Source organism: Sesamum indicum, linkage group LG12 (assembly GCF_026168435.1).
Source record: "Sesamum indicum cultivar Baizhima isolate 11 linkage group LG12, ASM2616843v1, whole genome shotgun sequence".
Classification (NCBI taxonomy): Eukaryota; Viridiplantae; Streptophyta; class Magnoliopsida; order Lamiales; family Pedaliaceae; genus Sesamum; species Sesamum indicum.
The window spans coordinates 10,733,613-10,758,670 of NC_142668.1; the positions used below are offsets into that span (position 1 = coordinate 10,733,613).

Here is a 25,058-nt window from a genome sequence, read left to right on the forward strand (position 1 = left end):
CTGACCCACTTTCGTTCATATTTCGACGAACAATGCAGATGTTAGTAAAAAAATTATATAATAAAATTCTAATTTTATTCCCCATTTAACATTCCTATATAATAATTTTGTACTCATAATAAAAAAAATAAAATAGTGTTAACCTTACTCCATATATATACTAAGATACACATAGGATAGTGAAATGAAGGGCAAAATTGAAAATTTATGTAATTATTTTTTACTGACGTCAATATTTTTTGTTCAAACAATAATAGAAGAAGGTTAGGTGTAAACGGAGAATTTTCGAAGGGGGTGCAAGTGTAATTTCATTTTTTTTTATTTGAAAAAAAGTGTAATTTTGCATTTTTAAAAAGGATCTACGTGTAATTAATCCCAAAAGTTATCAAACACCCTTTATCACTGTAATCGAAAATTAATTTTATGATACATTACAACGGACTCTTCTAAAGTTTGCCATAATTACAGATACTTCTCATTATTTGAAAAATTACAAATACCTTTATTAAATTAACGATTGTCTAAAGACAACTCATTATAAAAAAATATTTATTAGACGATAATTAGTCCACAAAAGTATTTATAATTTTTGAAATGCAAAAAGCTATTTATAATTATAACTAATCTTAAACAAGTGGATTGTAATTTATGGTTGATGGTGAGAGTTCCAATTAGGGAGCGAGCCTAAGACTTGTTGAGAATCGGTGACAAAAGGATGGGTCCCTCTACTTTGTGAACAACCGTCCATAATTTTAAAGATGGACCCTCTAAGGAATGCCCACATGCTCTTTGTCAACACCACCCTTATCATCATTTTTCTTTTCTAAATCTTCCATTTTCCTACTAATTTCCTTTTTTTTTTTTAAAAAAAAGAATCGGATTCTTATCAGATACTCGAATATATATATATATATATATTTTAACGGATCAAACACATGTAGAAAAAATTCACTTTAAGACAAATATATTCGATGCGTTTAAAATTAGTAAAATACAGATTATTTGGAGCAAGAGTAAGAGTACTTGATTATGTTTCACTCTTCTTAACATCGATCGGCTTGCCAATGAAGCATACCTCAGTTGGTTAAGTTGAAGCTCCATGACCTTAAATATATATGTTGTCTATTATAATAGTAGGTGTTGTTTAGATTTTATTTATTTGACAAGAATGATTGTAATTGAGTTATTTCAATTAATAATAGTTTATTTCTTCGAATAATATATACATATATATATATATACCAGTTGATCTTGTAGATGCTGCATTAGGTAGTTGGATGATCAACGCATAGTCTGCTTGGCGATCATCCATACACCTCATGTATAAAACATTAAGGTGTAGCATGAATTATGTATAAAACAACGTTTTTTGTTTTATCTTAATAATGTTTGAAAGATTACAGATATTATTTTATAATTTTAATTTCTATACTTAAAAAAGTGTAATTAGGCGTTTAGTGTATAATATTCATGTTGGTGCAACATAACTACTGGACAAATCATCCTCAAAGTAAATACAAGAACGAAATATAGGTAATGGCATTGTTTGGTTAAATGGGGTAGCTTAGGTGGTCCTCATGCCATGATGTTGAAGTGTCACTGAGCAAGACAGTGGCTCTTTCCTTGGTGCATTAGTACCCACTGGATCTGTGTGTTACTACCTTAACCTCTATGGGGTTTACAAGACATCATCTTAGTGTGTTGCACACGTTAATTTAGGTTAGATTTGGATAAAAGGTCGGGACCAGTTCATATTTGAATCACGTTGGATTGTATCATATCAATCATATAACAAATATAACTGTACTTGTTATGTGATTGATTCTACACGGTGAATGATTTGTTCTTATTATGTGAATAATTCAAATCTGACAACAGATCTCGTATGGGTGTGAGTTATTTTCTTCTTTGTTAGGTTTTGGTCTATGGAGGTTAGATTTCACTATCTTGGTACTCTCTTTGGTGTATCATGATTGAACTGTTTGTTTTGGCAAAGATGCCTAATTACATCATATCATATTACCTCACCGGGCCATGTGAACTTCATGGAGGTATGGCCTTTTTTATCCCACTCAAGATTGTTGGCAGCTTTTGCTTCTATTCTACAGGCACTAAAACAACAAATGTTGTATATTTACACTAAATTACCACAATATAAATTTCATGTGTGTGTACAAAAATTCTTGTCAAAAAATCTGATGGGCGTTCAAAGTTAATGATTATCTCTAGAACATTCAAAACTTTTGTGCTGATACAGTTTTACCCGATGATATAAAAAAAACCATGCAAATTCACTATTGTGTAAATTTATAATTATATAATTTCGTTGAGACTTGGGGACCTCCTAAGAATTACATCCACCAGCAGCTATCCTTAAAAATCAAGTCAAACAATGATGAGATTCTCATCTTTTTACCCATTGTAAGGTCAACACCACAGCACCAACAACTTTTAAATAGCAACCCTGCAGCCCCAAGAGGGAGTGCCCATTATATTATCTTTGGTGGGCAAGAGGGGGAGGGAAGGGGTGGAAGATTTTTGGAGTTCATCATCATAGAGAAAAAAAAAAGAAAAAAAGCGTCAAGAAAAGGAGAAGCAATGAGAACAAACACTCATGCTTACCTCCTTTCACTACTTGTTCTAACACTATTGCTTAGACCCACTTTTGCCACCAAAAAGGTAAGCATTTTATAGCCCTGGCTGCCTGTTTCCAGTACTTATTTTTGTAGTGGATAATGATAATAGGGTGTGAATTTTGGTTTTTTGCTTTCTTGATTTCCGCTCTTTTTGCGCCAGTCATATGTGGTGTACTTGGGAGCTCATTCGCATGGAACTCAAGTCACATCCTCTGATTATGATAGAGTAACAGAGTCCCACTATGAGTTTCTTGGATCATTCTTGGGAAGGTATTGCTGAGTTTGTAAAAATATTCAAGATTGAGTTTTTGGTTCATTTCTTACTCATTTGAACTTTCTTGATCATCCCATCTTCATCTTTTACAGTTCTGGTAAGGCCAGAGATGCCATTTTCTACTCATACACTAGACACATCAATGGATTTGCTGCATCCCTTGAAGATGAAGAAGCAGTTCAAATTTCCAGTAAGTTATTTTGGAGAAATCAATGTTTTTACCTATGATTTCTGAAAAGTTTCACATTGATTCTTATGCGATCACTGTGGTTTTTGTGTATAACCTGATATGACAGAGCATCCCAAGGTTGTCTCAGTATTCTTGAATCAAGGAAGAAAATTACACACAACGAGGTCATGGGATTTTCTTGGGCTGGAGAACAATGGAGAAATCAGTGCCAGCTCTCTGTGGAAGAAGGCTAGATTCGGCGAAGATACGATTATTGGCAATCTTGATACCGGTCAGTTTTATCTTGCCAAGACAGTGTTATTCTTCTGAAAATCTTATCTGAAGTATGAATACCAGTTAAATTTAGTCCAAGGCTATCGGCTTCTTTTCTTCGGTTTATTGTTTAGATAGTATCCAACATGAATCTGTTTGGTTCTATAATAATTTTATTGTTTGCTCCCATCAGTGTTTGGCACTTTGTGGGCAAGAAATGTGGCTATTATTAACTTGCATCTGCATCATTGACTTGTTTGATGTAAGACAACTTGTCGTTTACGTTCCGCAAATTAGAGTAATGGAAGTGTGGGGTTATGGAGCCAAAGTTGTATAGTTTTATATGAGATTTATGCTTCCCCATATCTCATTGGGTGCTGTACATGGCCAACCACTAGCACGTTCGACAAAATGTTCTGGTAACTGTAGCCTTCTTGATAAAAAATTATCTCAGGGTTGACCCCATGAGCTGATAAAAATAGTTGTTTTATTAGCAAAGGTTGATTCGTTTCTCGGATGGTTTGAATCCGTTTTTCTCATACGCTTGGTGGCTATGCATGCCGTATGAAGACCCTTTAGCTATGCAGTTCTGAGAACACCTAAAACGTTGGAATATATGATAAATTTGTAGCAACACAGAGGCACTACAGAGTATTCTATGTACAAGTATCAACGGAACACTGCTGGAATTGGAGGGTCATAATGTGTCGATGTTGTATTGCCATGAAGCAAGTTGCTGTGGGAATTACATGGTTTTGCTAAAACTGAGACAGTTAATAGCAATGTAAGTAACTGGACCGAGAAAACAGTTAAATGTTCAAGATCTCACCATTAAGCAAATTGTAAGGTTGTGTATATCATTTTATGTCCCTTCTTTCTCTCGCTTTGTTAAAAATCCGCTGCAAAGAGCCTCTTTCTGGGTGTATTCTCACTTTCATAGGCTGTGCAATTGAAATAGGTGTATGGCCGGAGTCGAAAAGCTTTAGCGATGAACAAATGGGACCGGTTCCATTGAAGTGGAGGGGAATTTGCCAAAATGATGTGGATCCCAGCTTTCATTGCAACAGGTTATATTCATCCATACAATTTTTTTTCACTTCATTCATACAGCTCCTCTTGAAATTCATGTTTGTTTCCTGAGTACATTGCAATTTTGAGATCCCATTCACTATAGGAGTGACTTGTCCTAAAATTGACAGCTTTATGGGACATATGAATTGCCTGAATAAATTGCCAGTTCAAACTTGGTTATTACTTTCTGAAAATGAAATGAAAACTGAAATGTCTTGATAAATATGTGCTATGTAACATTTAACACCTAATATACGTGTTATCATCCTGACATTGTGTTAGTTGCCGTCTGCAGGAAGCTCATTGGAGCCCGGTACTTCAACAAAGGATATAGTGCTGTTGTGGGACCGCTCAATTCCACCTTTGACTCGCCACGCGATACTGAAGGCCATGGATCGCACACCTTATCGACAGCTGGTGGCAATTTTGTGTCTCGAGCGAGTGTTTTTGGGTTTGGCAATGGAACGGCGAAAGGAGGATCACCAAGAGCAAGAGTTGCTGCTTACAAGGTGTGCTGGCCTCCTGTGGCGGGCAACGAATGCTTTGATGCAGATATCTTGGCTGCATTTGATATAGCCATTCACGATGGAGTTGATGTGCTATCGGTTTCTCTTGGAGGAGATCCTGTTCCGTTTTACAATGACAGCGTTGCCATTGGGTCGTTTCACGCAGTGAAACATGGCATTGTCGTCGTTTGCTCGGCTGGTAATTCGGGACCTGATGCTGGTACTGTTTCGAATGTCGCACCCTGGCAGATTACGGTTGGGGCAAGCACCATGGACCGCCAGTTTCCTAGTTACGTTGTACTGGGAAACAAAATGCGCTTCAGAGTCAGTCTATTGTTCTGTTCTACTTTCTCAACTCCTTTAATGTGAGGTTCACTTGAAGAAAACTGTTTTGTTGCTTCACAGGGAGAAAGCCTTTCAGCTAAATCATTGCTGAAAAAGAAGTCATTCCCAATTATCTCTGCCAGATATGCCAAAGCTGCAAATGCATCAGCAGATGAAGCGTAAGGACACGATCAACCTCATTCTTGCAGATTTCTCCTGAAACTATGCTTGTTAACTTCATTACAAAGTTAAGACTGACAACAGTAAACCGTTTTGTACTAATGCAGCGCTCTGTGTAAAGCTGGAACTCTGGACCCTACAAAGGTGAAGGGCAAAATCTTGGTCTGTCTACGGGGAGACAATGCAAGGGTCGATAAAGGCGAGCAAGCTGCCTTGGCTGGAGCAGTAGGAATGGTTTTAGCCAACAATCAGATCTCAGGCAATGAAATTCTTGCTGATCCTCACGTCCTTCCTGCTTCACAGATCAATTACACTGATGGCCTTGCTCTTTTCTCTTATATCAAATCGACACGGTTAGAACACCTCCCATTTTTATACCTGCATTCTTCAAGAATTCTATAATTAAAATGTTGATGGGCAATAGTACATAGATCTTGTATATGATCCTCATTTTTCTCATGATATTTTGTCTCGCTTCCTTCAAATGAAACGTAGTGAATATGTTGGCAGGTCTCCCGTGGCTTACATTACAAAAGCAACAACTCAGTTGCACACAAAACCAGCTCCGTTCATGGCAGCGTTTTCGTCCAAAGGACCAAATACCATCACACCAGAAATCCTAAAGGTCTCTTTTCAATTTCCACAAGACAGAGGTTGTTACAATTTCGTCTATAGTACTGATCAGTAGAATTTTGTTTCCAGCCGGATATCACTGCTCCAGGAGTGAGCATTATAGCTGCCTATACGAAAGCACAAGCACCAACGAATCAAGACTTTGACAAACGACGTGTTCTGTTCAACTCAGTGTCAGGCACATCAATGTCATGCCCTCATGTTTCTGGAGTCGTCGGCCTCTTGAAGACCCTCCATCCAAATTGGAGCCCTGCAGCTATTAAATCTGCCATCATGACCACTGGTAATGCTCAAGATCTCCTCAAAACTTACAAAGTTTCACGTCGTTGAATCCTCGATCCAATAATCACAAATTCTCTTACCGGTTTCTTGCAGCACGAACACGTGACAACACATTGAAGCCCTTGACAGATGCATCCTACTTGAAAGCCACACCGTTGAACTACGGAGGAGGGCATGTGCAGCCTAACCGTGCAATGGACCCTGGACTGGTTTACGACTTAGGAGCAAACGATTACTTGAACTTCCTATGCGCCCTCGGCTACAACCAAACTCAAATCCAGTTGTTCTCAGAAGAACCATATGCATGCCCTCAGCCCATTAGGCTCATCGACTTGAACTATCCATCCATCACTGTTCCCGGCCTCACCGGCTCGGTCACCGTGACTAGAAAAGTAAAGAATGTCGGTTCGCCAGGTACCTATAGAGCTCGTGTGCGCAGCCCACATGGGATATCGGTTCACGTAGAGCCGGATAGCCTGAAATTTGAAAGAGCTGGAGAGGAGAAACGCTTCAGGGTCACTCTACAGGTAAAGAAACCTGGTGGTGCAGTGAAGGACTATGTGTTTGGGCAGTTGATATGGTCTGATGGTAGGCACTATGTAAGAAGTCCAATTGTGGTGAAACAACTATAGGAGCTTACTGCTGTGACATTTGTGGGATTGAAATTCTTACAAATAGAAGTTAAGCCAATTGGCTATTCATGCTCCGCTGAATTTTGTTCTTGAATCTCTTATTACATGTGTGTGGCATCATGCTGTCTGATCACAAAGAAGCAATGGTTTACATATACTAGCATCCCTTTTTTTTTAATACTAATCACCGTAAATAAATTATAATAACTTATCTCGATATACGGAATAATATTTCAACTCTATCTATATGACTATTAATAATAAATAAATTATAATAATTCAAATAAAAAACAAGATAAATATTTACATAAAATGAGATAAATATCCACACATTTCATATGACTAAAACAAATGATGTCGAACTTGTTCTTAAAACCTTACACTCAATCTTAACTTTAACCACCAGTGATGCCACTCAAACATTTGGTAAGACATCATTGATATATACTCTAGCATCCTCTTGCACACAGAACTAGAGTGATTAAAAATTTAAATTATAATATCAAAATCCTTTTAATATTTCGTAAAAAGTTAAGTACTTTTTTAAAAAAAAACATCTACTTTAACGTATCTATTGAACTTACAGTGAACAATGGATAAATTTTAGAAATACAAAATAATTATAATATAATTTAAAAAAAAACTAAAATAAGAGAGAAAGAAAAAACACAATAAAGAAATCAAATAAATCCGCGAAAGATAAGGCCCCACGACCAAAAGTCATAAATTCAAGTCCTATTAATATATAGATATTAGTCCAGTTTAATAGTACTTTATAGTTATATGATAATAATAGTTATTGATTAATTATTTAAATTTGATACTAAATAAGATTGAAATTGTGATACGAGAAAGAGGGAGAGAGAGAGAGATGCAGCTTCAAAGAAGTCCAAGGTGGTGGTTCTGTCCTCAACTTGTCGACTCCCACGTTTCTTGGTCTCGAAGACAAGAATAAGAGGATAGTACCTAGAAATTGTACTGCAAATTCTTAATTTATCAATATACTTTTAATTTATTATATTTTCTTTTATTTTGATTTTCAAATACAAATTTTTATTCATTCACATGGGTCGAAAATCCCACTTATTTAAGTATTTTTATTCAATGGCTGGATCTAATACAACTCGTAATTCTTGATTACAAGTTCAATCCAAGGTGTGATATATTAGTTTTATATAGTACTTATTATTAATTCATTATCTGCTTCTACTTGAATTCTACTTTCATGTAATTATCTATTTGAAGCCTCTGGTCCGGATTAAATTTGTGTGATTGATGTATAATTTTTTAAAAAATAATAAATATAATAATATTTGCAGTATAATTAAGATATAATTGATATGAATATTAAATAGTTTAGGAGAATTAAAAGGAATAGCTTTATTGGAGAAGTAATTAGTTGTGTATTGATGCGAATTAAAAAGAGTTCCCTCCAACTAAGCAACATCGACAGCTCATAGCATTTGATCTATTCTGCGCTTCTTCCCCAATTCCCACAAACACCGAGAAGCGATAATACAACAACGAAAAAGAGATTAGCCCCTCCTCTATCCTTCTTCTTTCGTCTTCAATCCTTTGTTTCTTCCATATATATTCAGCGCAAACTTGTCTGTAATCCATCAGTCGTTTTTGTTTTAATTTTTTTTTTTGGTTTCGGAGTTTGATCCGGAAAAACCATGTCTTATGCTTACCTTTTCAAGTACATTATCATCGGGGATACCGGTAAGTATGTGTATTTTTTTAATTATTCGTTGTTTAATTATGTTAATTTAATTGCTTTTTGTTGGTATTATGTGATTTTTATTTTTTTAGGGTTTTGTTTGTTGTTTGCTTTTTTAATTTTTTGTGGTTTCCTTCCCCGTGCGCAAGTGATGGTGATTAATTGTTGTGGTTTTTATTTGGTTGTCTATTGATCTGGAAGTGATTATTGTTGTTGACTTTTATTTGGTTGTCCATTGATCTGGAAGGAAGGGGGGCTTTGTTTGAATTTCAGGATGCAGTAGCTATTTGATCTTTAATTATCTAAGCAATATTATTCTAGATACATTCATACTTGGTGACGATTTGAATCAAGAATTATAATAATGAATAAGACTTAACAGGACCAATTAAGTAGAGTATGCTTTGAATTATTTGAAAGTTGTCATTTTATTATGTTGGAGTGGATTAAGATGGAGATATTTTGGTTCTTAGAGAGGGTGTATATCAAGTTGAAAAAGATCTTCTGAAGAAGTGAGGAGTTTGCTTTATGATTGTTGGCGAAGGTGTCGATTTCCCCTCCTATGGGGGTTGGGCGGTTGAAAAAAATGAGTTGCGTAACTTGCGTTTTAGGACTTATTACATTCACTTGGCTGAACTCTAAAAAATTAGTAGAAGCTTTGAATACGATCTAACCAATATATAGCACAAAGGAAATGAAGCATATAGTACTGTTAGGTCATTTCTTGTTGAATTTTTCTCCTTACTGGACATTATGGGTTGCAATCACACTTGTATTAGTTTCTCTTGGTTTTAAAGTGATGTATATTCTTTGGCATTATTGGATATGCAAGAGATAGAAGTAAATGATCTTATTAAATGGCTGACAGAAGAGTAGAACTCATCAGTTAGAATATTTCTTGCAGGTGTTGGGAAATCCTGTTTGCTTCTTCAGTTTACAGACAAACGGTTTCAGCCAGTTCATGACTTGACCATCGGTGTCGAGTTTGGGGCTAGAATGGTCACAATTGACAACAAACCAATGAAGCTACAGATTTGGGACACAGTTTGTCTTACCTTCCTTATGCCTTAATTTGATATAACTTCGAGATTTTTTGATATGGAAATACCAATATTAACCTGCATATGCCAATAGCCAGTGTTATCAATACGCAGAATAAGTGAAATAATATAGCTCTGACAAGCAAAAACTTTTCATTGTCATATGTTACCATCTTTTGTAAATATACTTTCTTTAAATTTAATGACATCTTTAGTCATCCCTTTATGATGTCAGGCTGGTCAAGAATCATTCAGGTCTATTACGAGGTCTTACTACAGGGGTGCTGCTGGGGCACTTCTTGTTTATGACATTACAAGGTATTCTTTATGTTTAAATATTTAGAAACTACATAATAGGGGCGGAAAAGTATGCTCTTATTTTCATATATTCTAAGGATTGACTGAAATGTGTGTAGAAACAACTTACTTTCATGTGGACATGTGGTGGTTCAATTTTGTCCACCTTTTCACAACAAAATTATCTGAGTTCATGACTGCATTCTAAAACATTGGGAAGTTTTTCTATCAGGAACTTTTGGTAACTAACTATATTTCATAAAATAAGTTTAAACTACCCTTTGAATGCAGTTCTTTTGGATGAACTAATGAATCCATGTTGATGTGGCTTATTTGCTTCAGATCACTTGCATAACGATAGTGAGTGTAACATATTATGTTTGTCATAGTAATTACATGTCATTAAGTAGTCCAAAGTGGTTTTTGTGAGAAATAGATGCCAATTTATCTACATGGTTCCCGTAACATCTGCTTCCAGAATTTTTATAAGAATCCACCCAACATTGTATCCCATGAACTGCAGTGCTGCACTGAAATGATATGATATTTTCTCATTTTAATCTGTGGTGTTGTTTGCAGTTGGTTTTCTTAAACTAAAAGAGTAGAAGCACTGAATGACATAAAAGCTATCATAGTTGAGAATGCATTTGGAATGTATTGTAAATCTTGCTGTCTCTTTCGTGCATATTTGATTCTGTTATTGCAGGTGTCGCCAATCTCTCTATGTATAGTATTTTTCATGTATCACACTAAATTCAATGATCTGAATTTTCACTTCTTCAGGAGGGAAACTTTTAACCACCTTGCAAGCTGGTTGGAAGATGCAAGGCAGCATGCAAATGCGAACATGACCATAATGCTGATAGGAAACAAGTGTGATCTGGCTCACAGAAGAGCTGTAAGCATTGAGGAAGGAGAGCAGTTTGCTAAGGAGCATGGCTTGATATTCATGGAGGCTTCTGCCAAAACAGCTCAAAATGTTGAGGAGGTGATAAACCTTTACCTTTTCCATTAGTCAATCCCCAGTATAAAAATCTTTGCAGTAGTTGACCATGAAGTTTGATATCATCTTTTATGTTGTCCTGAGTTTATTGCGACCATGTTCTATTTTGCAGGCATTTATAAAGACTGCCTCAACAATCTATAAGAAAATTCAGGATGGAGTTTTTGATGTGTCTAATGAGGTGTGTTATCATTTGAGCTAATTGTGTGGATTTTTCTTCAGATCTCTTGCAATGTGACACGATTTGTGCTAGTTGCACTGAATTTTCTTGAAGATGTTCTGCTTTGTGGTTTGCCTATTTACTTATTTTTTAAGTTTGTGGAAAAGAGCATCTCTGTGTTTCCATGAAAATGATGGAAAATACTCTCCCAGGATGAACTATAGTAATGTAGATATTGTGCAATATGTAAAACTGTTACTTTCATTTATATGATTTGTTTGTTTAAATTATTATGACGGATCGTACCAAAATACTGTTCTTGAATTGCTGTTTTCCACTAAAAGGAAAATTTTGGCATATGTTTTACAACATAAACCAGTCACTTAATTTGATTGCTTTCTCAAGCAACCATAAACACTATTAGTTGTTTTACTGCATTTTTTGAATGATGAACTGTCTAGGATGACATTAATACGTCTTTCTTGCTATTTACAGTCATATGGAATCAAAGTTGGATATGGAGGAATCCCAGGACCATCATTGGGAAGAGATGGCGCTGCTTCTCAAGGAGGAGGTTGCTGTAGCTGAAAGTTGATATGGATGCTTTAAACAGATCTTGATATGGTTTATTACACCCACAGGAAAAAGGATCAGATCTTTCTATGATTGTTCATTCTTTTCTAAATAGTTCTTCCCCATGCCTTCTTGTTCGTCATTTTATTTCTTATTCTTGTTTGCAGGACAATGAAATTTGTCTTAATGTAACAGAAAGATTGTTAATGGGTAAGAATACGTGGATATTTTAACTTGCTATTGATTAGTCATGAATTTCATGTGTCCTTTATAGAGCTCCGAAATAAGATTTATCGATGTTGTAAGCTATGCCATTAGAACATTACCTTACTAGTTCACCATTTGTTACAAGTAATTCTTGAATCAAGAAAGGTGGGGAGTAGTGGTAAAGTTGGCAAAGATGGTGTTTTCATGAAGAAATTTGAGATGGTGCTAGCTTTGACGGTTGATGAGAGCCCATTCAAGCGGCACTCGGTTTGGTTGTGGTAGTAGCAAAAATGGTGACTGGTGAGTTGGTATGGTGGAGAAAGAAGGAACTTTAAGTGAAGAAAGATACAATTCTCGTTATTATTTTATTATTAAAGATGTATTTTCTCTCCATATAACAATCTTATGTTTAATTTTCTATGGAGCTGTTCAGTTCCCTCATTCCAAACACACACACATTACCATTTAATTTTTATTATTAAATATGTACAACGCTGCTCCAAAGAATTTCTTACCAGAATATAACACAAACACTCCAACCACAATCGAACAACATAAAAATTAAATTCAATAAACCTACGTCAACACATATCTGCACAATCAGGGAACTCACAACAGAATGATGCCACTTTCATTATCCACTAAACTAACACCCAACCATGATGGCCCCTAACCCACACAATGAAATCCAAAGACCCCAAAAAAATAGTACACACCAACACACAAAGTCGGTAAAAACAACACAAGACAGCTTCAACAAAAATAATATCACATAAATTAATTTGGATGTCATCCTTTTTTTTATTATTATTACCATGTATTAACAACACCATAGTATTGATTTAGTCTCTAACTTATGGACAGACGTTTTGGTAGATAACATTTATATATGTTTGATTTTGTAAACTACCAAAATACTCTTCTACGATGATTGCTTTTGAAGAGAAATAATGTGGTATTTATTAAAAGTTTGACTATCATTCAAACAATCTAATATATATAATTTCATTATTTTTTAAATTTATTTTAAAATTATTTCCTGCATCTAAACTTTCTTCTTTATTGCATCCTATTCCTATTTAAGTTTCTAAAGCACGCAGATTACTATATTGTGGTGAAAAATGACGTTAAGAATTAATTTTCTCATTATAATGTTGCGATTTACTCAATTTTAATTCGTTCCAATTAATTGGTAACTACATCTTATCACTTAAAATAATTCTTTAAATTGATTTCATTAATAATTTATGCTTTAAAAAAAAATCTGCTCTTAATCTCTAATCCCCAAGTCTTCCCTTACCATACAATACATACTTGGTAGGTTTTATCAATTTTTTGGTGCGTGTGATTCAAATAATTCATATTAACCTACGAGTAAGTAAAATTAAAATTCTTACCAAACAAAACAAAAAAAATAGAAACTATGTGCAATCTCATAATATTAGATTATGAGAACATGTCAACATTTGATTTTTGAACACCTATAAAACATTAACCTCAACTCAACCACAGTTCATCATCATCTTCAAGTTAGAAAAAGATGAAGAGTTTTTCAATTATCTTGATGCTAGGTGCAACAGTCTTGCTAGCTCTTTTCACTCCATCCATGGGTAATTTACATGAATATTTTTTATTTATTTATTTTTTCAAAACAAGGCATGAAACTTATATTGATAATTTTTTGGTCAGGACAATTTCCTTATTGCCCAGCACCCCCAATTCCTAGGGATGGTCCGTGCGGTTCGAGTGGACTGCAAGACTGCATATTGAAGGTCCTAGGCCAATACCCAGCAAGTAAGATGCCCAAAAGTATTAAGTGTGTGGATGTGGGCTCAAATAAAAGTCAATGTACTTGTCAAATTATATGTGGAAATCGGTTCAACTCTCACAATTAAATGTACACTTTATCTTATAAAATGTGTTCTTATCTAATAATAATAAATAATAAAGAGGCCACATTTTGTGGACCTTAGCCATGCATCTTCATTTATCCACCAAATACTTTTACTTTTTTATTCTTGCAATTATTGTTCTTTTAGTAGAAATTTGTATATATATTGTGTTGTGCGATTATATGATGGTTGTGTATTAGTATAAGGTTGAGGCACTATGTTTGGTTTTCTTTTTGGATCGTTTTCGAGATGGGACAAAACACCCAAATGTTTGTCTACATTTATTTGTACTTTATCTGTGCGTCTTTTTTATTTTGGATTTTCTATGTAGAAAATATATATGCATATATACATATATAAATATAATATAAAAAAAAAATCTTTTGACTATGAACAATGAGTTTTTGTCTCCCAAAAATACGCTAAATCACAAAAACTCAGTAGTATTCTTGTTATTTTATTATTATTAAAAATATATTTCCTGCATCCTATAATAGGAAACAACACAAAAACGCTCATAGTAATCCTTGCAATCCCAGACAAACAAATCTAATAAACCCATAGTACCCCAAAAAGTAAGACTTTCGAAGATGAGATCTTCATAACAAATAAACAACAATCTACTATGAAAGAACAACTCTCAAACGTCACACTGCACTAATATATAAACACAATAAGGTCAAGCATACACCAGCAAGGTCTCCACAACACAAGTAATACAAATACACAACACTCATAATACATAAACTTACCCAACATACACACTCGAGACCAGCACTCAGTGGGATAGCTCAATCCTCACTCCATTTGTGATTTGAAAAATTATATTTAGTATTTCTAAAGTTTGATTTCGTCTAACAAATAGGTTCATCAATTACATAAATTTCATTGAATGTATAAATATTAACAAAAAAATGAATACAAATTAATATTTACCTCAATCAACTTATTACAAACTTATTGCAGATCGAGCAAAATTTTTTTTTACTAAACTACTCTTATAACGGTGAAAATATACGTGCTTATATGATTAATGTGCGAAGATGTTATAAGGATAACTTAATCATAAAAAATTAATTAATCTATAATATATCAATAATAAATTAATCAAAAATAAATATAAATTTTTATTATGCATTCTTTTATTCAAATTAAAATATATAATTTAAAAAAGTTTTAAATTAAGTGTGCATACAAATCAAGAGAAGTGGAGGTGTAGGTGGGCCGAGACGAAAAGACTAGAAATTGACGGGAGTAGTTAATGATGCGCAGCAGAGGTGAGTTGTCAGTTTGCTACCAAACGCAATGGGTGGGCAGTAGGACTACGGGAAATGGCAGCAATAGAAAAACTGGGGAAAAGGGAAAGCGACGAGAGAAATTGAGCAACGGCGTAAAATCAGTGCTTTCACAGATATATCTTCACATGTCGCCTGTGGGAAATTGAAATGACCCGCCCTGCCCTGCCCACCTATCAACTAAGTAGTAACCGCACAATTCACAGCTTCCTAATTCGCCCTCCCCTCACATGCATCAAATTTCCATCCATTTCCTTCATAAAATATATACTCTACTCTGACCTCATTGCTTCCTTTTTTGGGGTTCAAACATTCCAAATATGTTAATGTGTTCCTATTTTATTTTAATATTCAAATATATCAACTTACTAGTGTTTTGTATATATATATATAAATGATTTCTTAGTCCGGTGGTTAAAGTTAAGGTTGAAATCTTTTAAATAAGTTCGATGTTATGGGTTTGAGAGAATTTGTCTCTAGGTATCTGTCTTACTTTATGTTGTTATTTTAATTTATTTATCATTGTTAGTCAAATTGATATACTGTTGAATTAAAGTATTGCTCTGTGTATCGAAATGGGTTATTGTAATTTATTTACCGTTGTTAATAAAAAAAGGTATTGCATATATATATAGATGATCGTAGTCCATAGAACAATGTTTCTCTCGATATTATTTGATTTAAGGTAGAATTGGTGAGAATTGTGATTTGATCGTTGCGTAAGATAATTGAATGAATAAAGGAACTATGTGATGATCGGATTCGCTAGTCACTTGGTCGAACTAAGGTGTTGGGCTCTAACCTAATTCTTTTTTAGAAACAAATCTACAAAATCACAGTCAGTAACCCAGTGAAAATACCCTAATACTTAAATCAGTCAATAGTGACAGACGTTTAATTTAGAAAGCAATAAAGGCTCATAAATGCACTCAACAACTTACCCAATGAATAGTGGGTGCCGTTATTTACAGTAATCCCCATTATATGTTGTACACATTAAAATTATCAAATAGTGTCACGTGTCTTAATATAATCTTTTCAGTATAGATTTTGAAATAATTATAGGCTCTTGATATTTTCACGCTCATATTTTTGTTATTGCAATACCTTTTTGGTTTTGTTTTCGTTGTAGATTTTTAATATTTTGGAGTGAGTTTTTATTTTTATATTGGGTTGTATGCGAAAATAATATATATTTGAATTAATTTATCTCTAAATAGGATGGAGTGATGTAGGGTCAAATTAGGTAATTGGCACGAGAACCATACAGATTGCGAATAATGCCAAACAACAACCGAGGGCCTCCTGGTAATTTCACTTGAACCTTCTCTCTCTCTCTCTCTCTCTCTGTGTGAACTTAGATCTCTCTCCATATCATTTTATTTTACACTATATAATGACCACCGTCATCAACTATTATGCTAAGCTCATTCGACCTCTCAACTCTCTCTCTGTCTCTGGAGAGCTAAAGAGATTCTCCTTGTATATGCAATGGCCGCCACCGCAGTGTTGAGGCTGGTTCCCAACGCAACCGTCGTCGTTAATCATAGAGGTGTGGAGGATGTCAATTCGGCGTCGTTTACGCGATTGTCTTTTGCGGCGTCTAATGTGGCCGGTGAGAGCCTTAAGTCGTCGCGGCAAGTGCGAGTGCGAAGGCAACGTTCTGGAGGGGATTTGGAGAGTCGCGGTCCGATGATCGTATCTCCGAAGGCGGTGTCCGACTCGCAAAATTCGCAGACTTGCCTTGATCCTGACGCCAGCAGAGTACTTTATTCATCTTATTATGTTCTTCTTAATTATGTTGATCGTAAAAAGAAATGCTTGCGGGTGTATGATTTGAAGAATAGTGGGCTGTTCTGTATGTGTGCAGTGTGAGCTCGTATATGCTGCCGTAAATTTGTTCAATCTGTTTTTATCTGCATGTAACTGATTTTGTGTGGAATTGGCAGACTTTTGGCTGTGTTTTATTTTATGCGTGCATTGATGTGTAATCTGCTCTGCAAAGTTGAAGAGAAGATACGATTTTTGGAAATCTATGCAGACAGCTTTCATTTGCCTGTACAACCTTTGCTTTAATTAGAAGTTACATTAACGCTTTGTCGCAGATCCACAATTTGCTCTCTCGGTATACAGAAAACATTTAGAATATATCATGTTTAAATTAAAGGGGACTTGTTGCACGTGTAATTTGTTATAATCTTTGCTTTATTTTAAATAAGAACTGCTTATTTGCTTTTCAATGCCTGATTGCATAGAAAAAAGCATCTTGATGCAGAAACAAGAATGTGATCTCCTGATTATTTACTTCATTTATAACAAAATCATGCACCTGTAGATGCTGTAATTTTATTCTGGCTTATGGTAGTAATTAGTTGAAATCACTTGAATGTCTATGATCTATAGACTACAGATCAAACCAAAATTGCATGGACTTAGTAGAAAGGTTCAGTAGTTTCCACTTGGAGAATTATTGAGCCAATTTAGGAAAAAGGTTCTGCAAACAGTATGACTCTGTTATAGTCTCTTTTTTTCTTTTTTTCTGTATATAATTCATGCATTCTTTTATTGATTAAAATTTATAAACAGAATTTAAGTACTTTTGCTTATCAGTTCATCTAACTTGACTAGGCAATTAACAATTTATCCTGTGTCTTAAAAACGGGAGCATATAGGTCTACTAGTTCTAGGGAATACCTTCAACTTTTTCATATAATCAAATGAAATGATTAATTATGTCTTGGTCCATATGCAGAGTGTCTTGGGAATTATTCTGGGGGGTGGAGCTGGTACTCGACTTTATCCTCTCACGAAGAAGAGGGCAAAGCCAGCTGTTCCTCTTGGAGCAAATTATCGGCTAATTGATATTCCTGTGAGCAATTGCTTGAATAGTAACATATCTAAGATCTATGTTCTCACGCAATTCAATTCTGCATCCCTTAACCGTCACCTTTCAAGGGCATATGCGAGCAACATGGCCGGTTACAAGAATGAAGGTTTTGTTGAGGTACTTGCAGCTCAGCAAAGTCCAGAAAATCCCAATTGGTTTCAGGTACTTATCTTTATACCAGCATTCTTAATGTTTGCCCAAAATTCTACTTTTTTTTAAAACTTGAGATCAGTTCATACTCTTCATATGGTGTTCGCTCATTACATCTGATGGCTAAAAGTTCTTCAGGTGCTATTGCTCGACTTCAATGTCTATTATGTGCCAAAATTTGGCATATTTTATGATCATTGCAAATTATTCTTTTATATACCAATTGCAGTTGCTTTTATATCTGCCATTACATCAAATTCATTTTATCTTTAGGGTACCGCAGATGCTGTGAGGCAATATTTGTGGCTGTTTGAAGAGCATAACATTCTCGAGTTCCTGGTTCTTGCTGGTGACCATTTGTATAGAATGGATTATGAGAGATTTATCCAGGCCCATAGAGAAACAGATGCCGATATTAGTGTTGCTGCACTGCCAATGGATGAAAAGCGTGCCACGGCATTTGGTCTGATGAAGATTGATGAAGAAGGACGCATCATTGAATTTGCAGAGAAACCAAAGGGAGAACAATTAAAAGCTATGAAGGTGGATGGGCTAAATAGTAAATAATACATCAAGAGTATCAGGCTTTGTTAATGACATAACATCTAATTTCCTTTCTACCATTTCTAAAGGTTGATACTACCATATTGGGTCTTGATGATAAGAGAGCGAAGGAGATGCCTTACATTGCAAGTATGGGGATATATGTTGTTAGCAAGGATGTGATGATAAGTCTTCTCAGGGACAAGTTTCCTGCAGCCAATGATTTTGGAAGTGAAGTTATTCCTGGAGCTACTTCCATGGGATTAAGAGTATGAAACTGTCTGAAATTTTAATCTAGTACTTCTTTTTCCTTACATTTCTACTCATGCAAAACAATGTGTGCATATATTCTCTACATTGGTAAATATTTTACCATCTTGTAATGTTTTTGGGCAATGTCCAGTACTTAATCTGATAGAGGACTTATTCATACACTTTCCATGAAACTATCACTTCTTTTGACTGTTAAAGTTGTTGGAGCTAATTGTTTTATCATCTGTATAGGTGCAAGCCTACTTGTTTGATGGCTACTGGGAAGATATTGGTACAATTGAAGCTTTCTACAATGCCAATCTTGGGATCACAAAAAAGCCAGTCCCAGATTTTAGGTAGGAGTTTGGTTCTTAACGTGTTTGTTTCCCTACCCTTGTTGTACCAAAACACCAATTGGCTCCAAGTTATTGAACATCTTGATATGTTTAAATGATCTCTTGCAGCTTCTATGATCGATCAGCTCCAATCTATACCCAGCCCCGCTACCTGCCTCCTTCGAAGATGCTCGATGCTGATGTCACAGATAGTGTCATTGGTGAGGGCTGTGTGATCAAGGTGAGTTATCAACAGTGCAGATAGGCCTACAGTTTAAGCGAACAGCTAAAAGACCCATACTATACTATATTGAAAACTCAACCTTCTGCTTGTATCATTTTTTATCTATTGGTGGTTGTGATTCTAAAATGACGTTAGCTAAATTTCGCAAAGCAAACAAGAAAATGAGGTATGACAGGAGACTATACTTTATCTTGGACTTTGCAAATGACATCATAAGATTTTTATCTTGTGAACCATGTAATAAACAAGTTGCCTACCATGTAAACCTTGTTTTATTTACCTGGTTAATAGAAAATCCTACTTCCCCACAATTCTTTAGCAAACAGTATTTTACTGATGTTGTCATACTCGTCCATGCAGAACTGCAAGATCCACCACTCCGTCGTCGGACTTAGATCATGTATATCCGAGGGTGCAGTGATAGAAGACTCCTTGTTGATGGGTGCAGATTATTACGAGGTAATGCTGCCACAGAAGGCATACAAGAAGATTTAACCTTTTCTTCTTTATATGAGCACATTGTGGTTGAAGTCATGTGGAAATGCAGGAGCCAGTGACCCCTCAGATAGTCTTTAATTTAGCTATTTTACATCATTCCTTTTAACCATTGATGAAGGACCATCTTACTTTCTCTGTGTTTCAGACGGATGCGGATAGGAGGTTTCTAGCTGCTAAGGGTGGCGTGCCCATTGGCATAGGTAAAAACACCCACATCAAGAGAGCCATCATCGACAAAAATGCTCGAATTGGAGAAGATGTGAAGGTTCTTAACTTACTGTCTTTGTTCCGTAATTTCCTTACGAAGTTAATTGATCTTATTAGTGGTTTCAATATGAAAACTATTCAACTAATGCTCTTCAGCAGCTGACTTGAGGTGTTCCACAGCATGATCACTCTGTAATCAACGCCTATGATTGGAAAACTGAACCTCTAATGAGTTGTTGACTTCTTTCAGATCATAAACACTGACAATGTTCAAGAAGCAGCAAGAGAGACCGATGGATACTTCATCAAGAGTGGCATTGTCACCGTAGTAAAGGATGCTCTAATTCCCAGTGGCACCGTGATCTAGACACCGCAGTGCTGGAATTGGACGTCACCTCTCCCTTGAAGGATCGATAATTTTGATGTACATCTTCTGATAGCCAAACATAAGTAATAGCCGAGAAAGAACACTTGATGAGTTGCGTTAAGGACCTTTCATGTATAATAAAAACACTTGATGAGTTGGCGTTAAGGACCTTTCATGTATAATAAACATTCATTCTGTTGATGTTTTCATAGTGAAGTTAACTTAAAATGCCAGAGAAGCTTTTTTAAGTTTTTGCTTAAAATATAGTTATGATGATAGCCAACACATCCAATGTTTTTTACATTTTTTTTATTTTTTCTAAAAAAATACAAGTGGGGTAAAATTGATAATTTCAAAAACCTCCTTTCACAAATTACATAATATCACAAAGAGGTATTTATAATTTTTTGAATAATAAAAAAAGAATTAAATTCATTTTTATTATATGTTTTAACAAAAAATACCGCGTGCTTAGAGCGTGATAGTTAGGATTTTTTACACTTTTGATCTAATACAAGATTCTTACTTTTGATCCCATAACTTTAAAAAAATAACACTTTATATCCCAAACACTTACGACTATATGGCCTTTTACATTAAACATCTAAGGAAAAGGTGCCATGGGACTAAAACTGCTACTTTTTTAAAAATGCGGAATCAAAAGTGAGAATCCCGTAATCAATAGGATCAAAAATAAAAAAACCCTAAATTAATGAATGAAAAATGCAGTTTCCCCCCTTCTCACTTGTTTCTCGAATAAAATGTTCTAATGGCAAATAATATTGAGCGAACAGAGGTGATTCCAGCAAGCAAGCTCGTGCATCCATAGATCTACTATACAATGAATGCAGATGTTCCCACCCCCATATTGACTCTATTTGGCTGCCAAATATCTCATAAAGAAAAAATGCACCTGCAAATACAGACCTTAAGTATCATAATATCCCAATTTCAAAGTCGAAAGTTCAAAATTATGGAAGAAAATCAAAGTTTGGATTTCATTTTGCCATCATGTTCCTCCATTTATCCTTAAGATCACTCGGAGTACGAGTCCTATCAAATTTGTGTTGACCAAAATCCAAGATTTTTGTCCAAGGAAGATTTTTGTTTCCGTCGGTCGAGTATTTCTGTACTCCTGCCTGCAGCAACAACATATCAAAGAGAGTTTAGGTTCACAGCATGGAAAGTCAGAGGTTTTCTCGTTAAATAACCCACTCATTTAGCAATCACATGTAGGCTTTTCTAGAAACGTTTCAGCCATATTTAACAATGTCCGGACCAAAATGCATAAGAAGTGGAAAGATAGCAGTTCATGGATGTCCAATAGAAGAACTGCAGTCCAATCATATGAAGGTCCATCTGCATAGTAATAAATAGCAACTGTATGGTTGTCTATAAACTAATTAAAACAAATCTTTAGTAGCAGTAATTTATGACATCAGTCAACATAAAAGAAGCTTTTTCAAATGCCAAACAGCAGACTGAGAATCAAGTCAGCTTAGAAACTTTTACCTTGAGCGTCTCTTCTTCTTCCTCCGTCCACAATAATCTCTTACGTTTCCCACTGCTAAATGTGTAATTAGCTCTGCAACGGATGTCAGGCGTAGCCTTAATAACAATACAAATATGGGAGGAAATTCCAAATACTATCCAGTATGGTATACTTACAGTTTCACTAAGGGCTGACGAGGTTGTCTCAAGCTTCTGGAAGCGACAACTTTGTCATTCAGCATTTGTGCAGATCCTAAAGCAGAAGACAACCTCCTAGAAGATCTCCTTGGATGATTGACAGTTGGAGTTGTTAGCTTACTCTTACCACTCTGTTTGACAAGCTTACGTTGCAATGATACAGTTCCAGAATCACCATCTATTTGGTCACTATTTTTAAATCCTCTCTTAGTTCTGGTACGCACTGTAGGAGAGGGGCCTTCAGCAGACGGAGCAGAGGAAGTTTCACATTCCTCTTCCTGAATTTGTTCTTCTTCTGGATTGCAGTTTTTATTTTCGTGCATCTTAAGTGAAGGGTCTCGATCAGTAGAGGTTGCAGAAGTTTCAGGTTCCTCTTCCTGAATCTTTTTTCCTTCAGCATTCCTGACCTTTTCTTTTTCATACATCTTAAGTGAAGGTTCTTGACCTTTGGAGCTTGTAGAAGCATCAGATTCCTCTTCCTGGATCTTTTCTTCTTCTGAACTGCTGCTTTGGTGTTCCAAATCAAGAACAGATTTATTGAGAATTGTCTCATCCTTCCCCCTGCTTTTACCATCATCACATGTGACATTTGCATTTGCTGGACTAACTTTTGATAGATCATGCCCATCAGCTTCAGCTCTCTTAATTTCTTCTAAATGTTGTTCACTGCCCATCATTTCTTCATCCATAAAGATCAACAAAGCTTTCTTTCTTGCCAGAGCATATTCCCTTGCTTGGCGTGATTCTGCAACAGCTTGCTTGTACAAACAATAGGGGCAATAGAAGCGGCCCGCATCATCAAATCTAGCTGGACAACCCATGCATCCTTCATGAATAGCTAAAGGACAGCCGTTTTCACTGCAAACCAACAGATTCCCACCTTCATTGCATTTTATGCATAAATGTTTTTCTGATCGATCCATTTTCTAGAGATCATCCAAATCTTTCCTGCTTGGGGGTTCTCAAAACTTTTCAAATAGCAACCATTTCATTCTTGAATGCTGACAAAAAAACAGCATCATCTCGTCATCTCACCAGAGCCTAATGATAAGGATCAAATCTGTCAAGCATCTGACAACAGGAATCTAGTTTGAGAGACGTTGACTGTTTTAGTTGCACCACAACAGTTCTCACTCCCCAAGCAAACAAATTGCTTGTATATAAGAGTGAGTTGTAACATTGATTAGCTAATGAAATTAGATTTAAAAGGACTCTTGCTTTACCTCATATCAACAAAACCAGCATGATAGAGCTGAGTAAGATAACTTTATGAATGAGTGCAAGAGAAAAACAAGAAAAACTAAAGCCTGAACCTAATCAAAGGAGAAAATTACAGCTCAATGATGCGACTAGTTTAGAAGCTTAGAGCTGTAAACAATTCTTTCACCATCCAAATGAGGGATTTACTTTCCCTCTATACAAACATTACTTGCACCCTGCAGTCCTTCAAACACCGTAAACTCAAATTGGAGACGCAGATGTAACCTTTCTCCACTCTCATCTAAATCCAACACTTCGACTAGCAAAAAGCCGAATAAAGGATTGCTGCAAACTAGTTCATGCTCAATAGCCAATTACTACTAAGAAATTCGAACCCTTTAGCACTCACGAATTCAGAGAAATTGAAAAAAAGTATCTTTATTAGTTATAGAAAGAAAAAAACAACCATCAGTCAAACAAATCAAAAACACTACGGAGTTTGAGACATTAACTGCGAAATTGAACAGATACACTTAATCTTCAGACATATACGTCGATACACCTCAAGCACACTTATACGTAAGATTAAGACACGCATTTCGATGTTAAATCAAAACCATAAACTCGCATCTCGCAATATGTTAAATAGCATAAAAGTCCAAAGAAATGACCAACGAAAAAGGAGCCACACCGTCCGGTAAAATTTGGGGTTTTACCAGCCCAATATTTCGTCAAATCATTAGGGTAAAATACAGAAAATGAGGGGTTTTCAACAGCGAGCAGTCAGCTATAAGCGAGCAAATACCCAAAACGCCGAGAACAATTTGATTTTAACTGATCCCTTTGAAATCGAATAGGCACAGATTCTCGAAGCAACTGATACTAGACTGCAGGCCGGGAGCAGTCGGTGGAGTATCTGTATCTACCAGAACTAATCCTTGTTATGTTTTATTTGGTGCATATAATAAATAAGTTTTTATAATTTAAAATAGCGATAATTATACATTCCTCTTCTGAAATTTGGCGTAGTTATATGTGAATCTTATGTGGTTTAAAAAATTGCATTTAACATACTTTTAAGTTTGCTTTCATTAACATATAAAATTTTTTGTTGGTCAAAATTAATTGAATTTGTCGATATTAACAAAAAAATAAGAAAAGAAACTTTATATTTACCTCTAATTTTTATTACTAATTTATTGCAAAACACATAAATATCTGTATACTCAAATTACATTCATACTTCTCCACGCGTTAATATATGAGATGAGGTATATCTTTACCGTTATAAAGTTAGTTTAATCATAAAAAAATTATTTAACATGCAATAAGTCGGTTCTAAGTTAATCAAGGGTAAATATCAATTTTTATCAGTTTTTTAGTAAATATCAATAAATTTGGTGAATGTTGACTAATGGGGGACTTATTTGTTGGACGAAAGCAAACTTTAGGAATTCTATATGCAATTTCTTAAATCATAGGTGATCTACGTGTAATTACACTAAACCTCAAGGGAAGA

The 25,058-nt window shown here is 35.3% G+C and overlaps 4 protein-coding genes across 9 annotated transcripts; 3 read left to right on the top strand and 1 right to left on the bottom strand.

The window, feature by feature from the left end:
* The first annotated feature begins 2,476 nt into the window (after nucleotides 1-2,476).
* Nucleotides 2,477-7,054, top strand: LOC105165541 (subtilisin-like protease SBT5.3). Its single transcript, XM_011084594.3, has 11 exons — nucleotides 2,477-2,679; nucleotides 2,797-2,906; nucleotides 3,003-3,100; nucleotides 3,207-3,371; nucleotides 4,311-4,419; nucleotides 4,719-5,253; nucleotides 5,335-5,432; nucleotides 5,541-5,786; nucleotides 5,944-6,058; nucleotides 6,136-6,349; nucleotides 6,442-7,054. The coding sequence occupies exons 1-11, from the start codon at nucleotides 2,599-2,601 to the stop codon at nucleotides 6,978-6,980; spliced, it is 2,310 nt and encodes a 769-aa protein (XP_011082896.1). The 5' UTR covers nucleotides 2,477-2,598; the 3' UTR covers nucleotides 6,981-7,054.
* Nucleotides 7,055-8,391: 1,337 nt separating this feature from the next.
* LOC105165540 (ras-related protein RABB1c) lies at nucleotides 8,392-12,028 on the top strand. Its single transcript, XM_011084593.3, has 6 exons — nucleotides 8,392-8,702; nucleotides 9,605-9,744; nucleotides 9,976-10,058; nucleotides 10,821-11,025; nucleotides 11,153-11,221; nucleotides 11,696-12,028. The coding sequence occupies exons 1-6, from the start codon at nucleotides 8,657-8,659 to the stop codon at nucleotides 11,786-11,788; spliced, it is 636 nt and encodes a 211-aa protein (XP_011082895.1). The 5' UTR covers nucleotides 8,392-8,656; the 3' UTR covers nucleotides 11,789-12,028.
* A 4,545-nt stretch (nucleotides 12,029-16,573) lies between these two features.
* Nucleotides 16,574-20,888, top strand: ADG1 (ADP glucose pyrophosphorylase 1). The gene is made up of 9 exons (XM_011084592.3): nucleotides 16,574-16,931; nucleotides 17,920-18,216; nucleotides 18,478-18,747; nucleotides 18,837-19,016; nucleotides 19,252-19,355; nucleotides 19,464-19,575; nucleotides 19,939-20,037; nucleotides 20,222-20,341; nucleotides 20,534-20,888. The coding sequence occupies exons 1-9, from the start codon at nucleotides 16,659-16,661 to the stop codon at nucleotides 20,648-20,650; spliced, it is 1,572 nt and encodes a 523-aa protein (XP_011082894.1). The 5' UTR covers nucleotides 16,574-16,658; the 3' UTR covers nucleotides 20,651-20,888.
* Nucleotides 20,889-21,527: 639 nt separating this feature from the next.
* On the bottom strand, nucleotides 21,528-24,490 carry LOC105165537 (uncharacterized). Of its 6 annotated transcripts, none has more exons than XM_011084591.2 (4): nucleotides 24,345-24,490; nucleotides 22,319-23,340; nucleotides 22,163-22,235; nucleotides 21,528-21,789 (listed from the first exon to the last, which is right to left on the bottom strand). In XM_011084591.2, the coding sequence occupies exons 2-4, from the start codon at nucleotides 23,260-23,262 to the stop codon at nucleotides 21,649-21,651; spliced, it is 1,158 nt and encodes a 385-aa protein (XP_011082893.1). In that variant the 5' UTR covers nucleotides 23,263-23,340; nucleotides 24,345-24,490; the 3' UTR covers nucleotides 21,528-21,648. The 6 variants fall into 6 exon arrangements, with proteins under 6 accessions (XP_011082893.1, XP_011082891.1, XP_011082892.1 ...); XM_011084589.2 differs by having other exon boundaries at nucleotides 22,319-23,410; XM_011084590.2 differs by having other exon boundaries at nucleotides 24,256-24,488.
* Nucleotides 24,491-25,058: the final 568 nt, after the last annotated feature.

Coding starts and splice junctions, on each gene's coding strand:
- LOC105165541 (XM_011084594.3), top strand. CDS start 2,599: ATGAGAACAAACACTCATGCTTACCTCCTTTCACTACTTGTTCTAACA. Junction 2,680..2,796: donor CCACTTTTGCCACCAAAAAG/GTAAGCATTTTA, acceptor TTTTTGCGCCAG/TCATATGTGGTGTACTTGGG. Junction 6,350..6,441: donor ATCTGCCATCATGACCACTG/GTAATGCTCAAG, acceptor GGTTTCTTGCAG/CACGAACACGTGACAACACA.
- LOC105165540 (XM_011084593.3), top strand. CDS start 8,657: ATGTCTTATGCTTACCTTTTCAAGTACATTATCATCGGGGATACCG. Junction 10,059..10,820: donor CTTGTTTATGACATTACAAG/GTATTCTTTATG, acceptor TCACTTCTTCAG/GAGGGAAACTTTTAACCACC. Junction 11,026..11,152: donor CAGCTCAAAATGTTGAGGAG/GTGATAAACCTT, acceptor TCTATTTTGCAG/GCATTTATAAAGACTGCCTC.
- ADG1 (XM_011084592.3), top strand. CDS start 16,659: ATGGCCGCCACCGCAGTGTTGAGGCTGGTTCCCAACGCAACCGTCGTC. Junction 16,932..17,919: donor TTGATCCTGACGCCAGCAGA/GTACTTTATTCA, acceptor GTCCATATGCAG/AGTGTCTTGGGAATTATTCT. Junction 18,748..18,836: donor AACAATTAAAAGCTATGAAG/GTGGATGGGCTA, acceptor CCATTTCTAAAG/GTTGATACTACCATATTGGG.
- LOC105165537 (XM_011084591.2), bottom strand. CDS start 23,262: ATGGATCGATCAGAAAAACATTTATGCATAAAATGCAATGAAGGTGGG. Junction 22,236..22,318: donor CGTCAGCCCTTAGTGAAACT/GTAAGTATACCA, acceptor CATCCGTTGCAG/AGCTAATTACACATTTAGCA. Junction 21,790..22,162: donor AAGAAGAAGAGACGCTCAAG/GTAAAAGTTTCT, acceptor TTGTTGCTGCAG/GCAGGAGTACAGAAATACTC.